The sequence below is a fragment of the Lampris incognitus genome, chromosome 1 (assembly GCF_029633865.1).
Source record: "Lampris incognitus isolate fLamInc1 chromosome 1, fLamInc1.hap2, whole genome shotgun sequence".
In the NCBI taxonomy this organism is placed as follows: domain Eukaryota; kingdom Metazoa; phylum Chordata; class Actinopteri; order Lampriformes; family Lampridae; genus Lampris; species Lampris incognitus.
In genome coordinates, this window is record NC_079211.1 from 144,112,523 (window position 1) to 144,140,137 (window position 27,615).

General features: G+C 49.8%; 1 protein-coding gene across 2 annotated transcripts in view; it reads left to right on the forward strand.

The window, feature by feature from the left end:
• Positions 1-568: 568 nt before the first annotated feature.
• The window catches only part of lmx1bb (LIM homeobox transcription factor 1, beta b), a 48,394-nt gene continuing 21,347 nt past the window's right edge, over positions 569-27,615 (forward strand). The window contains exons 1-2 of one of the 2 annotated variants that reach the window (XM_056290635.1): positions 569-647; positions 1,151-1,337. In XM_056290635.1, the coding sequence (XP_056146610.1) occupies positions 578-647; positions 1,151-1,337 (257 nt within the window). In that variant the 5' untranslated portion in view covers positions 569-577. The remainder of the gene's footprint in view (positions 648-1,150; positions 1,338-27,615) is intronic. The other variant, XM_056290643.1, reaches the window with a different exon arrangement.

Below are 27,615 nucleotides of genomic sequence, written 5' to 3' on the forward strand. Positions count from 1 at the left end.
GCGAGAGTTTTCCGAGGGTCCGTTGTCGCTCCTCTTCTTCTTCTTTTTTTTTTCTTCTTCTTCTTCTTTATTTTTTTGTGTGTGTGTGTCAATGCCGCTCCGCCGGTGCCTGGCGTGTCGGGAGTTCGCGTAACCGACCCCCCCAAGTAAGTCCTGTTTACTACAACGCTGTGTGCATCACGTGCAATGTGTACTTCTGCAAAGTACACTTCTTCTTCTTTTCTTCTTCTTCTTTTCTTCTTCTTCTCTTCTTCCTGCCTCCCCTCCCCTCTCCTCTCTCCCCTCCCCTCCCCTTCCCTCCCATGCAAACTGCTCTCGGAGCGCATTGTGTTTCAACAGGTTTTATAGGCTCAGGAGTGGCCTCCTCCTCCTCTTCTTCTTCGTCTTCTTCTTCACCTTTGTTGTTGTTGTTGTCACTGCCGCACGGGCGCGGGGCATGGTGTGACGAGGGGGGTAACCCGTGTTTCGTGTGGATATATCGCAACAGGTCCGCCGGTGCCACGGCCACGCGTGTCCTCCTCCTCCTGCTCCTCTTCCTCCTCCTCACGAGACGACGCTCCCCTCCCGCTTCTGCGCGATGCTGGACGGCATAAAGCTCGAGGATCATCCGCTGCGCTCGGGACAAGCCACCCTGGGAGTCATGCTCGGTAAGGCGCCTGCACCGGTCCTGCATCGCTGCACATACGCGCTGCTTTTCTCTTTTACCACCGCGGCCGAAGCCTGCATGGAGGCTGCATGTGTGTGTGTGTGTGTGTGTGTGTGTGTGTGTGTGTGTGTGTGTGTGTGTGTGTGTGTGTGTTGTGTGTGTACGGACACCGTCCTTCCTTTTTTTTGTTTTTTTATTTTTCCTGACTTGTCTGTAGCCCTGTAAGCCTTCACACACCAACTCCAGCCGTGATTGCTGGCCTGCGTCATGCACCGCAGCGTGCAGGCTCGCTGACAGCCATTTCACCGACCCTGCACGCGCAGACATCGCCATCCCCGCGTCTGTAAAGACGTCGGCCTGCGATTTGAAAAATAACAGCAGTAATAATAAAGCCCCTTGTCTCCCCCACCCCCCCATCCTCCCCTCCTCCTCCTCCTCCTCCTCCTTCCCCCTTGTTTTGCAAAACGGCACTGACACACACGCGCAAAAAACCTTATGTTTCAGGGGCGGAATGCCATCACCCATCCGTGTGCGAGGGATGCCAGCGTCCGATCTCGGACCGCTTCCTGATGAGGGTCAACGACTCGTCGTGGCACGAGGAGTGTTTGCAGTGCACCGTGTGTCAGCAGCCCCTCACCACCAGCTGTTACTTCCGAGAGAGGAAACTTTACTGCAAGCACGACTACCAGCAGTAAGACCCCCACATCACCCGTCTGCCCCCCCCCCCACATGCAGGCCGCTGCACGCCTGGCTGCTCCGCACGTCACCACGACCTTTACACACACACACACACACACATATATATATACACACTGATAGCCATACATGCATGTGCGGCCTTTGCCATCTGAGTCAGCGGCGGCGGAGGCGGCTGAGCTCGCGGATGTACTGCCTCGCTGTTAGACCGGCCGGCCGGCCTGCCAGTGGCCACGGCACCGCCGTGTTCTCACGGAGCCACGAGTCCGGTTCCCATATAGATATATAGACGGGCAACGTGTGATGGCGAGACCGACCCGCGCGTGCGCTTTCTCGAGTTTTGAGGGAGGCCTCACATTATTCTGCTAAATAGATTATATCTCTATCTATATCTCTATATATAGATATCTATCTATCTATCTATCTATCTTTATAGATCTATATATATATATATATATAGATATAGTGGACATGGTGGAGATATATATATAGGACATGGTGTATATATATATATATATATAGGACATGGTGTGTGTGTATATATATATATATAGAGGACATGGTGGATATATATATATATATATAGGACATGGTGGATATATATATATATATATATATAGTGGATATGGTGGATATATATCGAGGCGTCCTGCGAGCCTAGCGGAATATTATGAAAACACGGGAGGATATAATGTCGTGTCGCTGCGCGCGAGGGCTGCGTTTTTGATCCACTCTCTGACCGTTTCGCTGCACGAGCAACAAATCCGGGACGCGTCCCTTAAACTCAGCTCGTGCGTTCAGTTTTATTTTTTTTTTCCCTGCTACTTGTGATTTCACCGTTATATTTTTTAATTCGTTTTTGTTGATTTATTTTACTCTATTTCATCCGGGCTTTTGTTTTGCTGTTGTTGTTGTGTTTTGTTTGTTTTGGGGGGGTTCTGCGTCCGGCACGCTTGGAAGTAATGTGGGAGAGAACAACACGTGCAGCTCAGTGACACACCGAGGTGACGCCAACTTACAGAAGAGACATAAATAATATCTAACAACACACACACACACACACACACACACACACACACACACACACACACACACACGGGCTCGCGCTCGGCTGCGAGCTTCTTTGGTAATTTGTTATCTAATCCGGAGTCCTGCCTTCTCAGAGCCGCCTGCATGTTGGGAGGGTCCTTCTCTCTCTCTCTCTCTCTGTCGTAACGCCGGGTCTTCCTCATTTCGTCACTTTGTGATAAGATCCAAAAAGTTATTTTTATTATTATTACTATTATTATTTTATTTTATTTAATTTATTTTATTTGTTTTATTTTTGCTGTCAGCTAAATTCGTAACGGCGGCGAGAGAAACAAAACAGAACTAAAAAGTAACAACAACGACGGTAACGATACAAAGTAACCGCAGCGGCGACAAATAATACCGCGCGAGCAATTTTACAGCCAGTCTCAAATTCATTCGAAATCGTCGCTCGTGCAAAAAAAAAAAAAAACAATTACTCCGCGACACCTCGCGTGACAAAATTAAGCCGAGGACGCGTGGCGACGTCGTAACGAGGCGGGCTCGCGGAATGCGTAGATGGGCCGTATGAAGTCGCGCGGGCCACGGCAGAAATAAAGCGGAAAGTACGGCGCGAGCCCCCGAACGCCGAGGTCAACTGTTTTGCATTGTGTGGAGCCGGAGGGGGGGGGGAGGAGGGAGGGGGGGAGGGTGGTGCTGCACGATGCTCCTCGTTGCATTTTTCCTCATTGCCCTTTTCATGCTTGTCACTAAATTTTCCAGCTTTTTATGTCGGAGCTTTTCAACAATTCTGCTTCGATTACCGGGACATTCTGGCTCTCTGCTAGAGGCCTCGCGGCCCACAATGGGCGACATCTATTGCCACGCTCGCCATTCATGCGGCTCTGTGACAACAGCGTAGTCGCTCGGTGACAATGGCAAATTCATAGTAGTAGCTATGGGATACCGGTGTCATGGCTCAGAGTTGGCAGGGAACACCGCTAATCCTGCTCACTATGCCTGTTTTACTGAAGTCGGTCCATACTTGCTCCTCGGTTGTGTCTATTTGCCTGTTTGGTTTGTGTGTACATGTTGAGACGAAGAGGCTGGGAATCTATTTCTTCTATTATTTATTTTTTTTTGTTTTTCCCACACGTGCTCGTTCCTCGTTGTATTACTGACAGATGTGGCACGGCAGACCTAGCATATTTTGGGTTTATCCCTTTATTTATTTATTTTCTTCTTTTTTTCTTTTTTTTTTTGGCTTTGCCACCTTTCGGCGTGTGTAGTTTCGCGAGGCTGTGCGGCGAGTCTGAATAGCCACGCCAGAAACAACAACCTGCTGGGCGCCGTCATGCTCGCCCACACCATCATTCACCGCGCGCTCCATCTTTCAGTGCTTCGCCCTCCTTCTCGCTTTCCCCTCCATCCCTCCCAGGTTAGGAGCAAGGTGGAGGGTCCCACGTCACTCAAGAACGAAAGTATCCCTCCCCCCCCTCCCCTCTTCTTCTTCTTCCCTATTTTTTTTTTTGTTTATTTCGTTTGCATTGATGGGATACTTAAAGATGTAATTGGCACCTTTTTGACTTTTATGACACCCATTTAAGATGCATTTGTCAGCCCACAAACTGCTCTGGGCTGTGAAGAGAGGTCTTTGCCTTCCAGAGGTCTACGTGCCTAATTGCATTCCTACAGCAACTGATTCATGCCCCGTAATCAGCTCGAGCTAGCTGACATAAATCAAGGAGTTGGCACGCATGCTTTTTTCACACCTTTGGAATAGGTTTACATGCAGGCCGGTGGGGGTGGGGGGGGGGGGACAATTGTGGGCTGTATGGTTAAATCCCCACCCCCACCAAAACAGCTCAGCACGACTTGCTCCATGAAGTGCAATTATACAGTAACAAGATCTGATTTTATTAGCCTGTAATATCCTGTATGTGTTTCTGGACCCGGGTATTTTGGTCATTTGTTAGATTCGAGCAAGTAGTCGCAGCGGTGCCCGGGGAATAACTGGAAGACGACGCATTCCTTTTTACCGCATACGTATTGCAATAAATCTCACGATACCCCGTCATTAACCTTACATCCTACAGAAGCGAAGGTGACTTAATTGTTTTTTTGCATTTTGGGGAATTTTTTTTTTTTTTTTTTGTGCACCTTTGGCTAGCGGTGCACAGGCGGGCACGTCAGCTTGGAAGGCCGTCGTGGCCGGGCGGGCCTAAGTGGGCCGGGCGGATGTGTGAAAGGTATACATGGAGGTGGAATTACACCTCCCCCAGAGAGTTTGTTGTGCCCCGGTGTTTGGAGGTCAATTATACATGATTAGAAGGGCCGAGATCTTTTCCCCCCAGAGGGATCTTTCCTCTAACCAAGCAGATGGTTTGAAAGGGGCCGTGTAATAAAGCTATCACTTGATCAAAGTGTTGGACAACACGCCCGTAATGGACTGTCTTGTTAGAAAATGCCATGCTCGAGCAAACGGGGTGGGGTGGTGGGGGGGGGGGCGGGGGTCCCCATATCTGCAAGTCTGACATTGTGCGGCAACGTTGTGCGGTATTTGCGTTCTGAGCGGCGTAGCCGCAAAACCCAAGCGTTTCCCCGTCCTCTTCATTTCCAGTTTGCCCCGTGAGGTCTTAATGCCCCCGCACAACACATATAATTTCACAACGCGTAGCCGACGCGAAGGAGCCGGCGTGCCGTTTCTGGGCTTTTGCGTGTTTGACGCCTCGGAGGCCGAGCGGAGTTTTTGGTTGCGATGCAGCAGTGCGAGCGTGAGGAAAACAGGCCGTGGATGAAGCCATAAAACCGGGGCTCCCAGGGCCCGTCTCGCTCCCCTTGTAATTCTCAGGGTCGGACGAGCCCCCGGTGTGCTGAGTGGTGCTTTTTCCCAACCGTTGGGAGTGCCCTCCTGTGAAATTGTTGTTTTTTAATTAGCCGCGCTCGGGACGCCGCGGCGGCGCGGTGCAGAGATGCTGATGGCTGGGGTTCTGCGTTAGCTCACCGCGTGTTTTACTCGCTCCGGGGACACACACCCCCCCCCCTGCCCCGCCCGCGTGACCGGGCACTTAGCGGACACCCGTGCACGCGAAACGGCTATGGTTCTCTGTTGACAACCTGCCCCGCAGTCTCACAGTCAAGCCCAGGAAAAAGAGAAAAAAACAACAGTATTTCTGGTCTTGTCGAGGCCCCGGGTCTCAGGATACTACACTGCCCACATAACACGCGTAGGCGGACGCGTTCGGTTCTGCGAGACGTCTTAAACGTCTCGCCCCTTTGTTTTCTAATACTGCCTAAAAAGGATGGAAATGGTTCTTACAGCCACTTCTCTTGAGTAAATAGCGGAGGACCTCTATGGAGAGACAAATCTAATGTTAGCAGCGCTAAGCTGGATAATATTGCTTCAGCTTGCCGGGATTTTTGGTGCCGGGATAAGGAGCTGGCCCCGTTCCTCTGTAAGGAAGTATTGGGTTCTGTGTCAACATGGCTCGGCCTGTCCCAGCAGCGTAGTAAGATGCATCATCTGTCATCTCACGGCTTGCTAACCACCCCTCCTCCCCAACACGTTCTGGACCCATTAAGGACCTGTTGGAGCGCCTTGTTTGTTGGCATCTCCGAGTACGTTTCGTAGCCGCCGCCATTTTTTTTTTTTTTTTTTTTTACCCTTCCCAGTTTCCACAGATAGCCTCTTCGTATAATCAGTATTTGATTAAACAGGTTTTGCACAAAGCACATACACATGGACGGCGCGCTTTAACGCATCTGACCTCGGGATGTGCTCGCGGAAAAGGTCAGCAGTGTGCTGTTAATCTTCATTTACCAGAAATCTGTCTTTGGGGCACTTTGCATCATTTGTGTGATTTCATTTCGAAGAAATAACGAAGTATTTATTTTGCACTGGGGCTTCGGTCATGTGGATTTGAGCTTGTGTATGTGTGTGTGTGCGGTTGTGTGTTTTGGCGTTGACGCTTGGGTGTGGTGTGGGGTGGGGTGGGGGGGGGCGGGCCGGCGTGGCGGTAAGCGTGCGAGTGGGCATGTGTGTGTGTGTGTGTGTGTGTGTGTGTAGCGGCAGTCTGGAACACAAAGCGCTGTGCAGGACGCTATGGGAAGCCGCAGCGGCTCAGCCACGGTAATGCCCATCACCACTTTAGAGGCCAGACTGGTGACTAGGGATGTGGAAAGAGGTCTCTGCGGCTTTGTGTGGGGGAGCTGTAGCGCGGGGGGGGGGGGGGGGGAGGAGGAGAAGGATCTGCAGAGGGATCTGCCTGGTGTGCTCACATTACGCTGGATGATAGCAGAGGGGTGCAGAGCAACTCGAGCGTGCAATTTGTTGGTAGCCACAATTTAACCTCATCTCCTAAAGCCGGCTGTTAGGCAGCCAGTGGGACATGTCAGTCAATTGGGAACGCTAATCAGCGACGGTGGCGAGAAAGTCTCTGGCTCCGCAACTCCGCTTTCAAGGCCTTACCTCCGAGTCCTCAGGGCCTTCAGGTTTATTTTCACAGCATGACAACCCTTCATAGCGAGAGGGGGGGGGCGGGGGGCGGGGAAGGCAACCGCAAACTATTAAATGCAATTTACAAATTAAATTTTGGCAAAATCTGTGAAACGCCGTAATAAGCGAAGGTCATTAAAGTAGCCGACCAAGAAATACACACATTCAGCAAATGCTTATTTCAGTTTCGCCAGCCATCGCCCGGATAATCCCGGTAAGGAAATTAGCCGTTTCGAGATCATTTACGGCGTTCTGGTGCGGGTGCGCGAGAAATTAGCCCCCAGATGTGTTTGTCCGTCTTGCCTCGGTAAAACGGGGATCGGCCTGGCGAGGGTCCATCGTTGTTCTCGGGGGCGGCCTGGTCGGACGTGCATGAGAAATTGAGACACGGCCTGTGCTGCTGGCGCGCGGCGTCGGCGCTGGCCCCGGCCGTGTATATGTGATCCCGCTCTGGAATGTTTTTCCAACACGTAGGCTTTTCACAGAGACACTAGAGAGGTCTGGCATCATAGTGGCAAGTGCTGCATTCAGAGTGTTGTGTGCCCAAGGCTTACTCTCACACTCACGTCACACATTCGAGCTCTACATGGGAATCTGGGCAGAGCGGTGTATTTATCTACTCTACGCTCCAGGTTTTGTGGGGGGGGGGGGGAGGGGGGGTGCACGTGCACACACACACACACACACACACACTTCCATGTGTGCATAGCCAATTTCCTCTCCCCGTCTTCCATTCTGTCTATTTATCTCTATATATATGTTGTGTATCCTCTTTTTTTTTTCTTTTTCCTACACCCTCAACTCTCTCGGATATGCCTTTCGTTCGGCTAAATTTCACCGCCACTGTTCCCCGCCGCAGCGCATCCCCTATAGATGCAGACGAGGGTCGACCGAGCCCGCTGACATTATTTGATACTGTGCGCATTTGTACGGATATGCCAAAGCGCGATTTCTTTTGTCTTTTCTGGTTTTTTAATCTTCATCAAATGAGATTAACCCCCCAAACGCCGGTGTGTGTTCCTGCCCAAAGTGACTGACAGAGATTTGCACTTTTATCATTAAGTGTGACACTAAGCTGGTCAGAGCTTTGTCTTGAATGGAGGGTCTGACGGAAACAGGGGCTCCTAATCCTTTTATTTGTGTCAGGCCCAGAAAGGGGGGAAGAATGGAGCGGGGTGGGATGGGGGGGCTCCAGAATGCCACGGCCCTTAGTCCCCTCCAGACCTCGCTTCCACAGCCAAGTGAGCATGAGACTCATCTTATGTGGTCTGTGCACTCCAGCAGGCGCATACACACATGCATGCATACCCCCCCCCCAACACACACACACATTAACACACACACACAGGCACCTGGCACCTATGTACAAATGCAAATGTTCACACACACATCCAGAAAACAAACACCCACACGTGCTCAACATACACGTGGTCGCGGGACGGTCAAGAGGCACGCCGCCGTTGGTACCTGCTCACACCGACACATGTGTCCGTGCCCGGGGGGGGGGGGGGGGGGACTCGGTCTAGGATAAGATTAATAAAGTTTGCCGGTTCCCTGGTCGAGGCCCAGCGCTGGCTTTTGTCCGCGGTTCACGTGGGGCTGTGGCGCTCCAGCTCTTTTGTGTGTGCACCCTTGTGGTAATCCATCTCCAGCAGGCGTCCCCTGAGGCACTTTATTTACTCATTCAACTGTTTGGAAGTCTGTTAGACTGCAGATCAGATGCAGTGAGACCAATGTGATTACTTTAACCAGCGCCGCAGATTCCTGCCCGGCATCTGCCCTCACCCTGAGCTGATGTGCTCCACAGGTGGGAGGGACGGGTCCGTCGGCCCCATCCTTCTCTATGCGCGCCCTGTTGAACCGACGGCCCGTTGGATGTCTTACCGGGCCGACGAGGGAGCTCGCCATGTAGGGGTCGAACCGATTCCTTTATTACTCCCGTGTTCTCGGCGTGCGTTGTTTTCGCTGGCTTTTAGGGTTGCTACTTCGTTTCGGAGGCGGCTCCTCTAACACTTCCCGCTGGCTCTGTTGCTTTATTAGAGTCCCTCGACTCCCCTACGCCACGGCTCACAATGGCAGCAAGTGCGGCGTCGCGGAGGAAAAACCCGACATCTTTGTTTTGCAAACTATGAGATGGATTTGGTTTTCCATCTATCAACGCAGACCCAAAGCCGTGTCTTTGGGGCTAGCCCCGGCACCTAACAACTGCAGGCTGTCAGGCTCTCTGAATTTACTCTCTCTCTCCCTCTGGTGTGGTGAGGGAATATGGTTGAAAACTACTGCCAGAACAACATCGAGAGCAGCAAGAGCTCCCTAAACTCTGTTTATAGCTGGTCGCTGATTGGTGATGGCTGTCTTGGCAAGAAAAATAACCCCATATGAAAACAGTGCAGATTGGGTTTCTATGTGACTGACTTACTCCCATCCTTTCCGACCAGCCCCCCCACAGTAAGCCAGCATGATTTGTGCCTGAGGTCTCGTGACCCATGGAAGCTTCAAAAAGCAGCGAGGGGAAATATTTGGACGATCTTGATGGGGGAGTGGAGGAGTGGGAGGGAGGCAGAGCTGACGGGGCTTGGTGGTCAGAGCAGGGCTAACCAGTGTAAGATAAGGCAGATGTGGAGGATCCGCAGTGCAGCGGCGATGACAGGAGAGTGTGTTGCACCAAAGCGCGGAGAAGCTCAGCGCCTTGTCCTGGATGCCCCCCCCCCCCAACCCCCAACCCCCAGGAGAGCAAGGGTAGAGATGCTGTGGCCGGGGTGACAATCGGCAGAGGGAATTTTGCGTTGGACATTTGGGAAAAAGTCGCATTGTTACAACAAGTATTTTGTCATCCGATACAGTATGATACTGATCCTTTTGAACTCCTCCACCCCCCCTTCACCACCACCACCACACCCCTTACCTTACCTCTGCTGGCTGGATATTAATATTTCCCTGAAAACAGCTCTAATACATCTTCCTGGAAATTCCGCACCTCACAAGCACTGCAAAACGATCCGGTGTCTTTGAAAGGGATGGATAGGGAGGTTAAACGTGGACATTTTTCCAAGTGTTGCTGTTTTTGTGTATAACTTTATTCTTCCCCATTGATAGAGCTTCCTCTTCAGCTGGGCTTGGAGGGAAAATATCTCGCGGCAGGTGAGAGCCGAGGCGTTTTCTGTCCTCATCTGTGCTTTCTCTCCTTTAGCCCGGGATGGGGTTAGATTGAACGCCGTGGCTTCACAGCACATTATTTAAGTGCGGATCGTGCTTCTGGGCCGGTTAAATGGAAAATCCCATTGAACACAAATAGCTGTAGCAGGCTGTGGTTGGATGCAAATCCAAACTCAGCAGTTAAAAAAGCAAACCTGCGGTCTCAGGCAGCCAAATCAGTCTTTGGCCTCTATGCTTGTCGCTGCCCCCTCCTGAGAGCAGGCGGGTGAGTGGGCCCACCAGCCCCCCGGGTGTCTGTCTGCCTCATGTTAGCCCCGCAGGCCTGATTCTGCCCCGCAGGCCTAACCATACAGGGAAGAGCCATCCCAGCGCCGAGATTGCACGGCGCTCTGAAATCCAAGCTCCAGTGTAGTGTTGTGATCCCAGCTGGAGAGACAGCTCTGGCTCTTAGCGGGGCCCTCTCCCAGTGTGGAGCTGAGGTCACCGGTGGCCTCTAACCCTCCATCACTCTGCTGTGCTTCTGCTCAGCACGGACGCGGAGTCCATTACTTATTACCCTAAAACCTAGCAGTGTTTTAAAGGCCGCGCTTCGCAAACACCATAAGAGGATCCAAGTTTCAACTACGTGATGAATTGTAACTCATTTAGAAGGACAAACTTCCCAAATATCGGGAATGTACACGTTGCTTTCTGATTCTAACTGGATATTTTTTTTGCATGACACGTGACGTCATAGGAAATTTGTTATGTCGATAAAAACGGAGCGTGGCTGTTGCTTGTTATGTCTGTTGGATGTTTTCTCTTTCAGAAGTTCAAACCCAATAAAGTAGCAGGAAATATATGATCTCAGCATGGCTGCATGTTGCGCTTTGGTGGTGTGAATGTGCGTTGGCGTTTCTGTTCTTGCACTCATTATGTTTATATCAGTGTGTTCTGGGTTTGTGAATTGAATTTGTGTGCGTTTCTGCATTTTTGTGCGACTCAACATGCTTACATCTGTGTGTGTGTGCGTGTGTGTGTGTGTGTGTGTTGGCACTTGCATGTGTGCATACTTCTGTTTGTGCATGTGTGTACATTTGTGTGTGTGTGTGTGTGTGTAGTGGAGTTGTCACCCCGCCAAGCTTTGGACATGCTCTTGGCAGGCGGCACGGTCTGTGGATTCTCCTCCTGGTTACACTGTTCTGGAGGCAGAAAGCGCTGCGTGCCACCCAAACCACCACCACCCCCTCTCCATCATCAACCAACTGGCCCTCTCCTTACTCTCCTTGCTCTCCTTTTTCGGGGCCCCAGAGCCCGGGTTGTGGTCTGTGGATGAGTGCTACATCCTGGCTGTCAGCAAAGGGGTTAGCTAGGGATTGGCCTGCGGTGGAAGTGCAGCATCAGGCCCTGTCTGTCAGCTCCTCGTTCTCCTTCCTCTCACCCCCTCGGCGCAGGCTACAGTCAGTGGCACAACATACGCCGGAAGACGGAGCTGTGACTGACTCAGATCTCTGGGCTAAATATGAAAGGATCGCCCTCAGAATAGGCATATTCATAGCCATGCCAATGAAAAGGGGCTGTTTAAAACCCTTAAGTGCTCTGGTGTTGTGTTTTCAAACAGACCGAGAAGGCTTTGACAGATGGTTTACTATTTCGCCCAGTATTTCATTTCAAGCACTTTTAGCTGTCGCTTTCTGACTTCCGAAGAATGGCCACTCACCCACAACCTGTATTTGCATACAGTTGCAGCTGCCTTGAATCCCTTGCTCCTTTAACACAGTCATGAATCTATCTGTCTATCTAGCTAGCTAGCTAGCTATCTACCGAGATTTTTTTTCTTCCAATTTCTGGATAGCCATCCATCTCTCTCCCTACCTTTTCCTTGTATGTCTCTTCATCTGACACACATGCGCATCTGCAGCGCACATGGGGACGGACAGCGGTACATATGTTGGAGGATTTGCGACTGTAATCACATTAATTGGTCCATCTTTCCTTGGAAACATAACATGGACACATCAGGGCTTCTGGTACCTCTCAGCTGCATGCCGCTTTACAATAACCAGAAGCCAGACAGTAGGAGCACGGTCAGCCTGGTCACAACTAGTATGGCATTTCTTACGGCTAACCATCTGCAAAAAGTGCCTCGGTGCATGCAGGCTAATTCTGTCTTCTTCTTCTTCTTCTTCTTCTTTTTTTTTGCAGTTATTGTTATATCAGAGGGCAAGAAAGCCTAAAACTTTCTAAAATATAACATGACATTTAGTGTTGCTCAGCAAAAAACCCTTGTGTTGTTACATAATGGTGGTAAAAAAAAGACTGCTTGGCATTACGAGGAATACTTGAAGTACATTAATCTTCAATAACATTTTTTCCAGTCTCATGCATGAGCTATATGTTATTAATCTTCAATAACATTTTTTCCAGTCTCGTGCATGAGCTATACGTTAAGTGCTACGGTACGTAGCATTTTTTTTTTTTTTTTGCTACCCACAAGTATTTCTTTGTAAGGGACCATCTACACACAAGCTGCCATTTATAATTTCATTATAGGTTTTAGCTTCACCACAAGTTCAACACTGGAGTGACTACTGTTCTTTTTTTCCTTTTCACTCCTCTATCATGTCTCTCTCTCTCGGCCTCTGGACTTGTGAAACGGTTGTAACCTAATCATTTCTTGATAGTTTTATTCGCTTGTGTTTTCTGACGCCCGGGTAATAAATATTCTCCATGTCTAGCAAAGGGGACATCATCATTAGCGGTGGGTGGTGTTAAAACGGTCCCGGCGTGGCGCTCGGCGGTGCTGTAGGTTGTGTGGATAGACATACCGTCTGTGATTTATTCCGGGGCTGCCCCCTAATCGTCGACCAAACGTTAATCGATGGCGAGAGTCGTGGTCGACCAGGTTTCCACCGGTGGCTTAGTCACAGGGGGGGGGGGGGGGGACAGTATGCAGCGTGTGAGGGCTTTTAATTTGAAACGACACGTTCATAAATTGTGTTGAAACAAATGAAGAGAACGTCCGGTCTCCTCTCCGGTTGCTGCGGCACATCCAGAATCATCACCTCTGTCGCCGCCGTCGTTAACAGGCGGCTCGCTTCGCGCGTGCGTGCTCTTGTAAAATGTATATTTTAAAGGCTCGTTACGGTAACGTAGCACAGCGCTAACAGCGTCACTTACAACACTGCCTGTCTCTCAGCCCCGGAGCTCAAAACCATCTTCTGATGCCCCACCCCCACCCCCAACCCCACAAATATATATTGAAATAAGTAACTTGATATCGTAGACGTGCGGCGACTAGTCGACAAAAGGCTTGGGGCTGACGGCTACTAGTCGACTGGGTGGGGGGTGGGGGGGGCTAATTGATCCACACGGGCGCAGCAGCAAAATAAAAGATGCTTTGCATGTTCTGCAAATAACGTTTACTGTACTTGAGGTGTTGGCAGAATGGAAGTAACCGTATTTGGACAACTCACAAATTGCCCCTTTTCCACTACACAGTACCGGCCCGGCTCGACTCGCCTCGCAGAGTGTCGTTTCCCATTACCGTAATTACCGTGACGGTACCCCCTCGGTGTAGCTGGTCTGCATTGACTCGGGTACCCCGCTCCGGTTTTTTTTGGAACCCCCGGCAAAGGTGGTACCGGAAAAGTGGTAACAGTTACCAAAACGCCGGTACTTTCCAGTAACGGGAGACCAAAAGTCGAGTCTAGCCGGTACCATGTTGTCGTGGAAAAGGGGCGTTTTAAAGTGTCAGGTAAGTGGTCGAGCGAAGAAAAAGCGGTGCGCCCAAAAACAGGAATTCAAATACGCCTCGGCTTTCGCCCCTTCGTGCCTTCGACTCTCAAATGAGGCGAAGTAACCCGTTAAAATCCAGCGTTTGCACGCCCCCGGCTTCATACAGGCCTGCTTTTTCACACGTCCCGCGGCTAATAACCTCTGACACACCTTAAACACCCAGCCCCTCGGCGGGAACATCTAGCGGGGGGGGGAGGGGGGGGGAACAGTGGTTTGGTGTCTAGGGGAAGCCTGCGGTTCTGGAGCCAGAGACGGAGTCGTGCCCTTGCCGTCCCACAGAGATGACAGGAAGATAAGAGAGAGAGCAGGCCTCCGCACACAAAAACACCCCACCAGGAACTACCCTGACCTGGTGGAGAGACCGGAGGGGCTTCAGGGTTCACTGTCAAAACCCATCCACACGCAAAAAATAACAACGCTTTATTTCCGCGGGGCTCGCGGGCTGGTTATCTCTCGCTCCCCGCTCGCCGGAGATGTCCGTGCCACACCGCAGTTATCCACCGAGGGGTTTTACTGCAACGGCTCCACCTCCGTTTGTCACAACTTTGGCTTTGCAGCATGGCCGCTCTCAACAGCTATAGCAAAAAGCCGCTGCAAAAAAGAAAGCAAGAAAGGATTGCGAGCGACAGTCTTGGCAGACAGCCTCCGCACTTACAACCTAGAAAACCGCTTATAGTTTGCAATATTTGAGAAGGCAAAGTGAAAAAGTGGCCGTTCCTCCAAGACGACGCGTAATGGGGGGGGGGGGGACCGTGGGGAAGGGGAGAGACATCGAGCGGTTTCTGAGAGCGGCACTAACGCCGAGATCAGCAGCATTAAAAGAGATTTACACCCCCGGCTCTCAAACAGTTTTCTTTTTCGCTCGACGGCTCTTCTTTTACAGATATTTCAGGGAAGTAATAAACTCCGCTGACAAGCGTTCGAGTGGCTCTGAAACGTCCCTCATGGGCAGCGCAGTTCCATCATGTTTGCAGCGTACTGCGGCTAGTTTCAACACGACCATTTCCATCGCCGTAAAAAACAACAAAAAGAAAAAGAGCCTCGGTATCGGCTACGCCGTTCGGCCTCCTCTGGATAGTATGATCAGCGTATTGTTTACGCCGCCGAACTCTTGCACAACCGGCGATAACCCATCTGGCTTCGTGCACTCGGGGGGAACGGCTCCGCTCAACATCAATCTGTAGTTTTGTGTGCCGCTTGGCCCTGTGGTTGAGGTCCACAGACTGTTTTTCTTGATGGTGAAGTTCTTTTGAAGCTGTCTGCATGGTCCAGAATGGGGCCCTGCACAGTGTAAGATGTCATACACCCACTGTGCTGACCAACATGTTCTCTCAGCCTTGATGTGCCCATAACATTTAATGGTACTTTGGCAAATGTTAATGGAAACTCTTACTTTGCCTCGCAATAGCGTTTCATTCCCCTTCCTCCTTTCTGGTTGCATGTCATTTTATTTTTTTTTATTTTTTTTTATTCATTTATTCAATTTCTATTGTACATAACATAATTATTTGTTCACGTCTTTGATACAAGCGAAGCACGAATTCATGGCTGAGAGGGGGGGAGGGGAGGAATATGCATTATCTGCTAATTATTAAGATTACGGATGGGATAAATTAGCCGAAAAGAAAGGGAACATTTGTCTCGAGTAAGGCACGGTTCTCCCCGCTCATGTGCCCCCGCGGCGTGTTTGTTTGTAGTCTCGACAGGATAAAGGAACAACACTTGAGTGTCCCCGCTTCGGATGTGGGGCTGGGACCCCCGGGGGCCGAGACCCGGGGGCCGGGACCCGAGGGCCGGGACCCGGGGCTGGCAGGGCACTGAGGTGTGGAGGACAGCTGCAGGCCTGGGTGTGGGTAACATCTCGACCTTGGACAAGATCAGAAATCAGAGCCTGCTTTTGATCAGTCACTCTAATTCGGACTGATAAACAACCCCTGTGGTCTCCCCTCTCCCCCCCCCCCTCCTCGCTGGAAAGAAAAGAAAAAAAACACAATAAAACAAAAGCACAGGAAACAGCAGATGTGCATCGCTCTGAGCTTCACATTACGGTCCGGGATGGTTCGCGTAGTTGTGTGCGCGCCATAGTGTGTGGACACGCAAGGGTCGTGTGTTCCCGCCCGTGCACGCCTCGAGAGAAACCAATCCCGACCAGAACTGCGACTGTCGCTCTTACCACCAACAGCGCAGGTGAAAACAGACCGGCGTCTCATCGGGACGTGGCCCGAGTAGACATGTGGCTCCGGCGTCACCCTGCCACTTAAAACCTGTGTGTGGATATGAACACAGATGACGTGATGTGACGGAAGAAACCGGGATGGATCTGCGACGGTGGCGTGGCGTCACATCCCAGGAGTCTGTGGCAAAATTCGCCGGACGGGGAATCCAAACGCCCGTCGAGCGCGGCGGACAAAACGGACACGCGTGACACCGCCACGCGCACAGATCGACGACGCGACGCAACGGCCCCACAACTGGCAGGACGGGCGAGGGGTGTAAAACCTCTCGCTCCGAGCCTCCCTTTGGACTCTCTGCCCTCCCGGCTGGCTGGGTTTACCCGCCGCTCCACTTCCCGTGCAGAGGCCCGGCATCAAACCCAGGGGGGGTGGGGTGGTGGGGGGGGCTGGGGTGATAAAAACGTCTTCGGAAGGTAAGTGTTTATGGTGAGGATCCATGAGGTTGGCGAGATCAAAGCTCTGCCGGAATAAGGCCGAGCGAAGAAACCGGAAAAATAAACAATACGGCCTTCTTCTTCTCCCCCCCCAGTCGGTCACGCGGTCGGGTCAAGGAGCCGTTTCAGGAGAGGGGCCGCGGTTGGGTCAAGGAGCCGTTTCAGGAGAGGGGGAACATGTATGGTTAACAAATATATATATATATATATCTTTTTATTGTTGCTCTTGTAAAATGTTCTCTTCTCTTGGGCTGAGCCAAGGCCCCTGATTGGATGGAAACGGGGTTTGACAGCCTTTTCCTTCTCGGCGTATTCCGGGATTGGGCGGGGAAACCTCGGGCCGATCCGGTATTGCGCGGAGCGTTTGGGCTCGAGACAGGAGCCCGGTTCTCGCCTCGGCCCCGTTTAGTCGCCAGCCTCCTCTGGTCCTCGTCGGCGAGGCCTCGGCTGATTGACTTGACTGTTTTAGCTACGTGTGTTTGCAAATGATTTTCCTTTTTCTTTTTTAGCCACCCCCGGAGCTCGCTGGCTCGGGGTTAAAGCTAATAAATAAACGACATTTCGCTCGGCTTCGGGGGGGGGAGATGCTCGCAGCGTAACTTTTTTAGATTCACACATAAATCTGAGTTTAGCGCTGTTGGGCTGGCGGTTTTATGAGCAGTTTCTGCAGCGGTCAACCGCGCTGCAGCCATCGCGTCGTGTACAGTAGCGTCGACCGAGGGCCCCGACAGCAGCGGCGGCAGCAGCGCCACCCGAGCCTGTGGTTGCTGTCATCTCCAACCATCTGCTAGGGGCTACAGCTTTAAGTGGGAAGTATTACTGGGGAGATAAGCAGGGAGATAAGCTGGTTCTAGCATGTAAGATATATGAGGTGTCTGGACACTGCGAGAGGTGCACCTCACCTGGAAATGAATGGTGTGAAGGTGCAAGAGAAGGCCCTGAACCTCCTTTTTCACCCCGCCACTCTTGTCATCTCGACACCTCGGGTCATTAGCCAGATAGGAGAGGGTGGGGGAAATTGTATATTCTTGATATGGGAATCATAAGGGGACATGTGACACTGATGTGCGTGTGTGTGTGTGTGTGTGTGTGTGTATATATATAAAAAAATCCAGTGAGTCAAGTAAATTCTTTGTGATACAGTAAGCTGATGATTGCTTATGGCATGAAACAGGCTTGTGCTGTCTCATAAAGAATTTACTTGACTCACTGGATTATTTTGCTCCTTATTTGTTGAGCACTTTCCCTACCATTGTGTTTCTTATATAATTTTTTAATTTAAATACACACATATACACGTGCGCACACACATATATACATACATATATACACATACATGTACATATATGTATGTATATACATACATATGTGCATACGTTGTGTTGTTGTAAAGCCCACTGAGGCAAATTTGTAATTTGTGATATTGGGCTATACAAATAAAATTGACTTGACGTGACTTGACTATATACATATATAGACATGTGTATGTATATATACATATATGTATGTATATATGTATTTATATATACATATGTGTATCTATGTAGGTATGTATGTATATGTACATACGTATGTGTAAATGACTTCTGAAAAGGTTTGAGGCATTTCAAAATATGCATTTTGTATACAATATGGATTTTGTTATGTAAGAAGTGAAAATCTATACTTTCGCACTTTTTTTTTGGTTGTTTTGCTTCTCATAATTTGATTTTCTGCATGGAGGTTGACTTATAACTCAATGCACAGATAAGGACTCTGGACTTGTTTTTTTTCAGGAGGAGCGATTAGGTTTCCCCCTCTTCTGGTTAAGGTGTGTGGGAGAAGCATTCCTGCCGCCTGGTATGTTAATTCACGGCTGCGGGGCTTGTACCAGCCTTCATCCTTTCAAGTCGCCTGTCTCCCATCACGTGAACTTCCCTGCCCTCTTAGTATTTTATTTATTAGTCAATCCCTCACCTGTGAGAGATGAAAAAGCTGACATATTACAACTCTTCAGGCAGTCGCAGCTTTTTGCACATAGATTGATGGCGAGAAGGGCACTTTGTTAAGCACCTTGACAAATTTGAGCTTTAAATTTGACGACACGTACATGCCAAAGAAGTTTGCTCTCTGGACAGATGCCAAGATTCTTCTCTTTTTTTTCCCCCAAAATCTGACTTGGTTGTTATGATGTTACTGACATTTGTCAGTTTAGCAGTGTAGTCGCAAGCTAACTGTATACGTTACTCGTCTGTATAATTATATTAGCAGAGACACAACCCACGCGATTTATGTTTTATAGGCCAGTTAATATGGCGTGTGCAACACATATACATCCAGGTTAGCTGCGGAGGGTACGTCTTGCCATTTGCCAACATATATTTTTGTCCCTTCAGCTCGCTAATAAGAATCACTGTCAGCTGGTCAGCTAATGTCCAGAAAGGTCACCCGCCGTTATGACTGAAGGGCTCGCTGGTGGTTTGACCCGCCGCACAGAGAGTTATAGGTGGCAGGTCAGGTTGTCAGTCAGGTTGGGTGGCTTTTTTTTTTTTTTTTTTTTAATCATTTCATCTTTGCTGGGGGGGTCTCTTGAGACCCCTGCAACGTTTAGCAGTCTGCGGCTCAGGACCCCGGGGCTTGTCTAAGCCCTGCCTGTATCTGAAGCTGCCATTATTAGCTTTGCTCTCCAGAGCATGAGGCTCATCTCTCCCCCGAGAGGGCGGCTGAGAAATGAAGCGCGTTGGCTAGGCGAGGCAGCGGAGGGCCAATAGCCCGACATGGAACAGTAATTACTCCATTGATATTCCTCACACAATAATACTGTCATCTCTCATTTGCATAATCTCTCTCCCTTCACCGTGGCAGATGAATGCATATGATCTTGTCAGAGGGCTGCAGGAGTTTAGATGGCGTATCAATGTTTGCTTTTTCTTTTTTTTTTTTCCTGCTCTTTCGAAGCGCCAGTTGCTGTAAAATGTTCTCGCTAAGATGTGTAATTATTATGTTTGCCGAGGCAAAGAAAAACAGTTTCCCCCATTTTGAACATTTCCAACCCTCTGACTCGAGTGCCTTTGTAGTATAAGAAAAAAAAAATATATATATATATATATATATATATATATATATATATATATAAAGGAAGACGAGGAGTTGTGATGGCCCCAGTCGGTGATGGTGTGCGTGAGTCTGCCTGAGAGAATGAGAACGGCCGGGGATGGGAGGGTGGTGGGCGGTGGGTGGTATGGGGGGGGGGGTGTCAGTGGATGTCATAGGGCCCTGCCTCAGCCCTTGGTTAATGGCCATTGGTCATAGGCTGGCTCCCCTTTATTTCTTTTGCTCTCCTGCTCCATCCTCCCAGGTCTCCCGCTGGAGCAGCGCCCTCAGGCACCGCATCATTTATTGCTGTCAGGAGTCGCGGGGGGGGGCAGGGGGGGCAGGGGAGGAGGATGGGGGGGAGGGGGCAGGGAAGATGTGCTGCAGAGAGAGAGAGAGAGAGACGCCAGTGGAGGTGATGAGGAGAGGCAGGCGTGCTAGACTGTCAAATCTCAGTCGTTGAATATTTAATGGAGCCTCGAGTGTTTATTTAGTTAGCCTGTCGATTTTTAGCGCTCTGTCAATAGCGGCTCCAGTGTAGCCTGCTGATGATCTTTAGTGTCTCTTCCCCCAGGAGAGGCCAGGCGCTAAACGCAATTATGGATTTTCCTCCACCGCAATGTGTTTGATATTTTTACTGATCTAATTTGCAATCTGGTAGTTTATTGTTTGGCATTTTAGTGGCGCTCAAGTGGCGAGGCAAATTTGATTTCCCCTCATAATTCTTTATAACTTCATTAATGCTGTTAGCACATTGGCACAGATCTTAAATAAAGCAAGAGAAGCATCCCATGGATGAATGCATTCCTCGTTTTATTGTCTCTGTGCCCGATGCCTTTTACCGATTCTGTTTCTAATTAAAAATCATCCTAGTGGCGTGGTGCTGTCTTGGTGAAATATGAAATCATAACAGGATGTGACTGGCTCCCTTCAAAGACGCCCGTATAGCCAGCTGAATGTACACAGAGATTGGCCGGGCATAGAACGGAGGGGAATCCAAACAACTTCTTTTGCTCCGGTGCCGTTCCGACATTTTCGGTGACAAACGACGGCATCGGCAACGGTGCCGCAAACGTTGGGGAGTCAGAACGATGTGGATGATGGTGCCGGAGAGACGGTGTGGTCCCGCGCCTCGCAGAGCCCCAGGATCGCTGGCTGTATGACGGATGTGTTAGTTAGAGGGGCAGCATTAGCCGTAATGCTGTTAGCATGTAGCCGTGTGAGTGATGTGCTAGTTAGGTGCCCAGCAGTCGAGCTAATGGTGTTAGCGTGTTGAGCCTTCAGAGGGATGCGATCGGTTAGGCTGTGATGAATGAGCGCCACGCCGCAGAGGCCTGCGAGCCTCCTCATTCGCCAAGCTGTCAGCTTCTTTAAGTAGATGTGCACAATTAGTGCTGAAATCAGAGCCCGCTTAATCTGATGGTACGCTCGGCTTACAAAAGGGAAAATGGCCCGTCTCTCCGGTGGTGAGAGAGTGATGGTTGCCATAAACAGAGCAGTCAAAGCAGTGTAAGAGAGACGGCACCGATATCCATCTATCCACTTTGTTTTGTATTCCTGCAGATAGTATAAGCGGTACCTGAACCTTTCACAATATCAGATGAGAAAGTGGTGACTGGACAACTTTGATTCAACCCCCCCCCCCCCCCCTACTCCTTCCACCTTCCGGCCGCGGAAGCAGGGCAGGCTAAGCTAACTGCTAGCCCATGCAGACCGGCAGTTCTGACAGTCATCCCGGCGTTCGATCTCTTGGACTGTGAAAAAAAAAAATTTTTTTTGTGGATACCCTCCCACAGTAAGTCAGGTGAATCGGCCATACTAAAATGTCCCTAGGTATGAATGTGTGTGTGTGTGTGTCGGTCCTGTGTGATGGCCTGGCAGCCTGTCCAGGGTGTCTTCCCGCCTGCCACAGGGATAGGCTCCAGCATCCCCGCCACCCCGAGAGCAGGATAAGCGGTTCGGATAATGGATGTTGGACATGTGTGTTTTTGTAGTTTGGGTGTGTGTGTTCTTGTAGTCGGGATATGTGTTTGCGTCTTTGTGTTGCACTGCTGGGGGGGGGGCGATATATAATTTGTTTCAAGTGTGTGAAATGAAGTGACAAATAAACGTTCCCGATACCTGATACCTTCCCTCCCGCCACCACCCGTTTGGCCATGTTGTCTTCGACAAGAACCAGAAAAAGAAGAAGACGGCTTTAATATTCCTTAAAGTTATTGTGCGATCTGTTGTCCCTGTGGCTTTCCACCATACGTGTAGAATGACAGGCAAGCAATGTCATGTGTGACAGACAGAGGAGGGTAATACACATTCCACTTTAGGGGTAATGAACAGGGCACGTTCTCGCTCCCTCTGCGTTTCTATCTTCCTTTCTCTCGAAAATACTCTTGCACATGCACACACACACACACTGACTCACACACTGACTCACACACTCAAAGACGTATCAGTGCTTGACTTTGTTTCCAAAACGAACAAGGGGAACATCAAAGGCGGCCTAAGCCCTCCTCTAAGACCTGAACTGGATCAACATAACCTGTTCTCACCTGGCTGACGCGGCGGCTGTCATTACGGAGATGATTACAGGCTAGGCCGAGCTGTTAAGTGAGAGGAGCGTTTAGCTGCAGCGAGCAGACAAACCGCAAATCAGACTATTGTGCCGTTTTAGTCCCATTGTGTTTATCAATCACGTCTTGTCCCGATGTGCACATCAGGATAGATTTATGGCGTTTGTATCCATCATCTCGCTCTCGCTCTCTTCATTCGGGTCTCCATATCTCTCATTGATTTTTTTTAAATTTTTTTACTTTATCTCTCTTTTGTCCCGTTTGATCTGTTCTAGTCTTTCGTCACACAGACTGGAAAAATAAGGTGTTTTTCCCGAGGTAACTGGGACTCGTTCTAGGGAATTGTGCAACGCCTTCCGGGGTGATTTATATATCCGGGCACACTGGAACGAGAGGGTTAAACTTTCGCAGTATAGGACGAGCGCGAGCTTTAGATAACAAACAGAAATGCAGCACAATTATCTTTGAGAATTCTTTGATTTATTTACAGATAGTGTGGAAGTACTCCAACCAAACCCTGGGAAAGACACGCCAAAGGCCATCTTTATACATTCAACTCCCCGCCATAACTCTGTCTCTATTACCCCTCAACTGCTGAAACAACCCTATTGTTGGCCGCTCACTTCTCGGCTGATTCATACGGCAACAATCCACCACCCTGTTACCGTCCTGTTACCCAGCTGTTACCCAGCTGTTTGTCAGAATTTCACGTTTATGTAAAACAACGAAACGGGTTGTTTTTTTGTTGACAATGATCCCCTACCATCCCCACCGACGGAGGCCCAGCCTGAGAAGCCCGACTGTCATTTTGTTTAGATCTTCACCAAAATAGAAAGTTCTCTCTCCCCCTCTTGCTCCCTTTAGCTCTCTCTCCCCCCTCTATCTCTCTCTCTAGCTCTCTTTCTCTCTCCCCCTCTTGCTCCCTTTAGCTCTCTCTCCCCCCTCTATCTCTCTCTCTAGCTCTCTCCCCCCTCTATCGCTCTCTCTTGCTCTCTCTCTCGCTTCCTCTCTCTAGCTCTCTCTCTCTCCAGTTCTCTCTCTCACTCGCTCTCTCTAGCGCTCCCCCTATCTCCCTCTATCGCTCTAGCTCTGTCTTGCTCTCCCTCTCTAGCTCTCTCTTGCTGTCTCTCGCTCGCTTTCTCTCTCCCTCCCTCTCTATCTCCCTCTTTCTCTCTAGCACTCTCTCTCGCTCTCGCTCATTCTCTCTCACCCTCTCTCATTGTCTCTCTCTCTGTGTCTCTGCATCTGTTAACAGATATATCTCTTATTTACCAACACTGCATGTATAGAGGTGGGAATATATAGACGTAACGTTCAAAGCTGTTAGCAGATGCAAAGCGAGGGGGAGAGAAGTTAAGGAGGATTTCTCTCGGAGAGAGAAATGTCATCTCTGTGTAATAGTTTATGATTCATCGCTGCACCTTTGACTAAATAATGAGGAATGGCAATTAGAGCAGGCCACGGGAGTAGAAATCAAAGGGCTAAGATTCCCCTTGGCAGAGGCAGCCCTGTCTGAGTGTGCTCCTAGCAAACTGGATCCAGATGTCTGGGTCCGTGTTGCCATACAGCCAGGCTGCTGCCACAGCCACACAACAGGGTCTTTCTGCCAGCCAGCCAGCCAATCTCTCAACCTCCATGCTGCAAACATGACAGGAGACTCTCCCGGAGAGAGCCTACAACGGGGGCCCCGGTCCAAATAAAAGAATTCCAGCTTGCGAACCTCAGAGAGCCAAGGGCTGCAAAGTATCATTTCTTTGCATGCTGTGATTTATCTAACCCTTGGTTTGTGTCTCTATCCCCTCTTTGTCTTCCCTCTTCGCCTAGTCTCTCTCGCTCTCTCGTCCCTTACTCTGCATGTGAGGAGATTAGTGGAAAGACTGGCTGGTGAAGGTAAAATTATTGTCCTAGAAGGCTTTTGAGTAGGGATGATAAAATGCCGGATTATGGCGTAATTCAACACATGCACAAAACGTGATGAAATAGTTTGAGAGTCGGTACAGATGAAATTTAAAAAAAAGTCAATCTGCTTAGAAATATGTTGACTATCAAAAACATTAGAACTAAATCTATCTATTATTTTTGCTAAATTTTCTTCTCTTGGTTTTTGTTCATGTTTAAATCATCGTTTGTTAATTGTATGGTTGTCTGTCTATCTCTCTATCTACCTACCTACCTGTCTATCTCTCTGTCTGTCTATCTATCTAACTATTTTATTTATCTATATATCTATCTATTTTATTTATCTATATATCTATCTATCTGTCTATCTATCTATTTTATTTATCTATCTACCTACCTACCTGTCTATCTAATCGAACTGTCTGTCTATCTATCTATCTATCTAATGGTTGTGTGTGAGCTATTCTTTCAAAGAAATACAGTGTTTGTGTGTCAGCCTATAGATCCGGGGTGTGGGATGTGCCTGTTGGTGCTATGGGGGGGGGGGTGTGCATCAGCGCCACAGTGGAATCAATGGGCCGATGTGTCGGAGGAAAGGCCAGCAGAGCGCCATTGATATGTTTAACAAATTAGCCTTGATGACAGCAGGTGTGATTGTGAGCGCGGCTCTAAGGTCAGCTCGTCATATGGCAGCTAACAGACACGATATTGCGGCGCGTCCTGATCTCTCCATTCCCACACAATGGCATTAGGGGCACCCCAGGGAAATAAAGAGTCCCACTCCCCCTATCCCCAGTGCTCCTCAAATTAACTCCCCAGAAGGTTAAGCTCCCTGATTCATAATTATTCAAGTCCCCCCTCTTCACGTCCACTCCTCAGCCCCTTCTCCCTCTCTCTCGCTCCCTGCCCCTTCTCCCTCTCTCTCTCCCTGCCACTTCTCCTGAGTGGCACTTGGCTTCTTTTTTTTTTTTGGTGAGAAAACCCAGGAATTAGATTAGCTAAGCCTGACCTGTGAACATACAGCCAGATGACGGGAGTGAGATTGGACTTGATCTCTGCCTGTCTAGCTGTCTCTCTATTCAATCTAGCTGTCTGTCTCTCATATTGTGTGTTATTGCCTGTGAGTGTCCCTATGGATAAGACATTTTCTGGCTCACCTATTCAGCAATTGCAGATATGGCTCTCGGAGGGTCGCCCGGTGTCACGAGTGCTTCTCACTTGCATGGGCGTCATTTGAATGGCTCAAGATTTTTATTGGCCCTCGGTTCTTCAGTTGCTGCTGAGCAGCGGCACCATCGGTGCTCGGGTCCGTTTGCTCATTAAAACACCGTTAACGTCAAGCGATGCGGTGTAGGGATGTAAAGGCAGTCTTCACAGGTAATGACGGGGCAGTCTGTGCGTGCATGTATTTCAGTTGCAAGTCCTTCCTCTTTGACATGGATGGAAAGTAGTTTCTCTGCACTAACCCGATCTTCCCCCCCCCCCCTATATCTGTGATCTTTAGAGGAATGTTGGTGGTCAAAAGCAATGCACTCCACTGCATTCAAACTCAGCTGAATTTCAAATACCATGCACGGTGGTTATTCATGGTTTCTAAGGATTCTGGCTCTTTCGGTCCTCACTAAAATTCTATACGACACCGGAGCAGAAAACACCCGTTGCTGCTGTTGCGAGAGACTATCCAAGGGAGGGGGACATATTTTGCTTTGTTGAAGAGTTGTTTGTGTTCTGTGTGGCTCAGAATGACCCGTTTTAAATAAAAAGTACCCGCCTTTAATATTGCCAGTAGTATTAATGATTGGGATGAAGACAGTTTTGTATTGGGAACTTTTAAATACAGTTTACAGTGGTATTGCTGTAAAGTCTCGAGACGGGCTGGGTCAGCGTGGGTGGCGAACAGTACGTCCGTTGTCGATTAGTGAGGAAAGCAAACATTATCGGCGTCTATTCACAAACGCGGTAATAGAACTTTCCCCATGATGGGGCGTCTGGGTGGCGTGGCGGTCTATTCCGTTGCCTGCCAACAAGAGGGTCGGCGGTTCGAATCCCCATGTTGCCTCCGGCTTGGTTGGGCGTCCCTACACGGGGTGGGATGCCGGATGTGGGTACGTGTCCTGGTCGCTGCACTAGTGCCTCCTCTGGTCGGATGGGGCATCTGTTCAGGGGGGAGGGGGAACTGGGGGGGGAATAGCGGGATCCTCCCACGCACTACATCCCCCTGGTGAAACTCCTCACTGTCAGGTGAAAAGAAGCGGCTGGCGACTCCACATGTATCGGAGGAGGCGTGTGGTAGTCTGCAGCCCTCCCCGGATCGGCAGAGGGGGTGGAGCAGAGACCGGGGTGGCTGGGAAGAGTGGGGTAATTGGCCTGATACAACTGAGGAGAAAAAACTGGGGGGGGGGGGGTTCACAATGATAAACTGATTAACCCTCAAAATAAATACAGCAAAATCTCCACTCTCAAGTCACGGCGTACTGGGGGCAAAGTCAGCGGGGCAAAACCAAGCGTTAATGGTTGTCACGGTTCTTAATCAGCGTGGATGTACTATGGATGCTTCACTTCTGCTGTTGAGGAGCCACGTGCCTCCGAAGTCAATTGGCTTCCTCAGCGGGCCGGGGTAATGTAATGAGGGACCCGCTCTGACTCGGGGCCGGCCTCCTTTTCCTCAATCACATAATTAATCTCCGGATTCTACCACTCGCCACGCCATGACAGATACGTTTGCGTTCGGTGCATAATTGTGAGGCGGTCCATGCTCCTGCATGCCGCCGTCTTGGAAAAACGGTTATAAAGCCCATTCCTTCACAGCCTACCGAGGGTTACCTACAAGACAACACTCCCTTTGGGCCTTATTACGAGACAAAGAGAAACACACGCCTCTCAACCAGGTACCCTAATAATAATGCCGGCAATTTAGATAATGACTGGGAGTGAGATAAACTGAAGTGTGTATTACAGGTAATTGGATCTGCGGCTTGTTGGCTACCTAAGCATCCAAGGGTTGTGTATTGTGGAGCCGGTTCTTCAGTATACCAGAGGTATTACAAGACGGACCGTCAATGATAAGTATGTCTTTCTAAGGCAGGCTGTAATAATGAGGGATTTGAGCTATTTTAGCGCCGAGTACCCACGGACATCATCGGAGCCCAAAGCAAATCAGGGATGGCTTCAGATGTCTAATTCTAAACGAAGACCCCACCACATATTATTTCCCCTCGCATCCCCCGGCCTTGCTAGCACGGCCAGTTAGTCGGAGGATGACAAATGCAACACCTGGGGCTGTCAGGATGATTGAGTCGAGAGAGTTTCTCCTCCAAGGTGAAGCTTAGAAAAGTTGGAGCCGTAATGAGAGTTGTCAAGCCCGTGAGGTGCGGCTCGGAGAGCGGGCGGTGGGAGCCACCTTGGTGCCTTTGGGGGCCAGAAGGCTGGATCTCCTTGGCCTTTAAAGCGATTACCTCAGCAGTGTAAGGGGCAGGTCTACCCGGGGGGGGGGGGGATGGGCAAAACAGCCCGATACCAACGCAAGCGGAGGGCCTTCAGGTGCTTCGTTAATAATCTGACGATGAATCACTACTTTAATCGTCTCGGACCTTTGTAGCCGCTGCTTAATCCCGACTCCCATTTCTCTCCA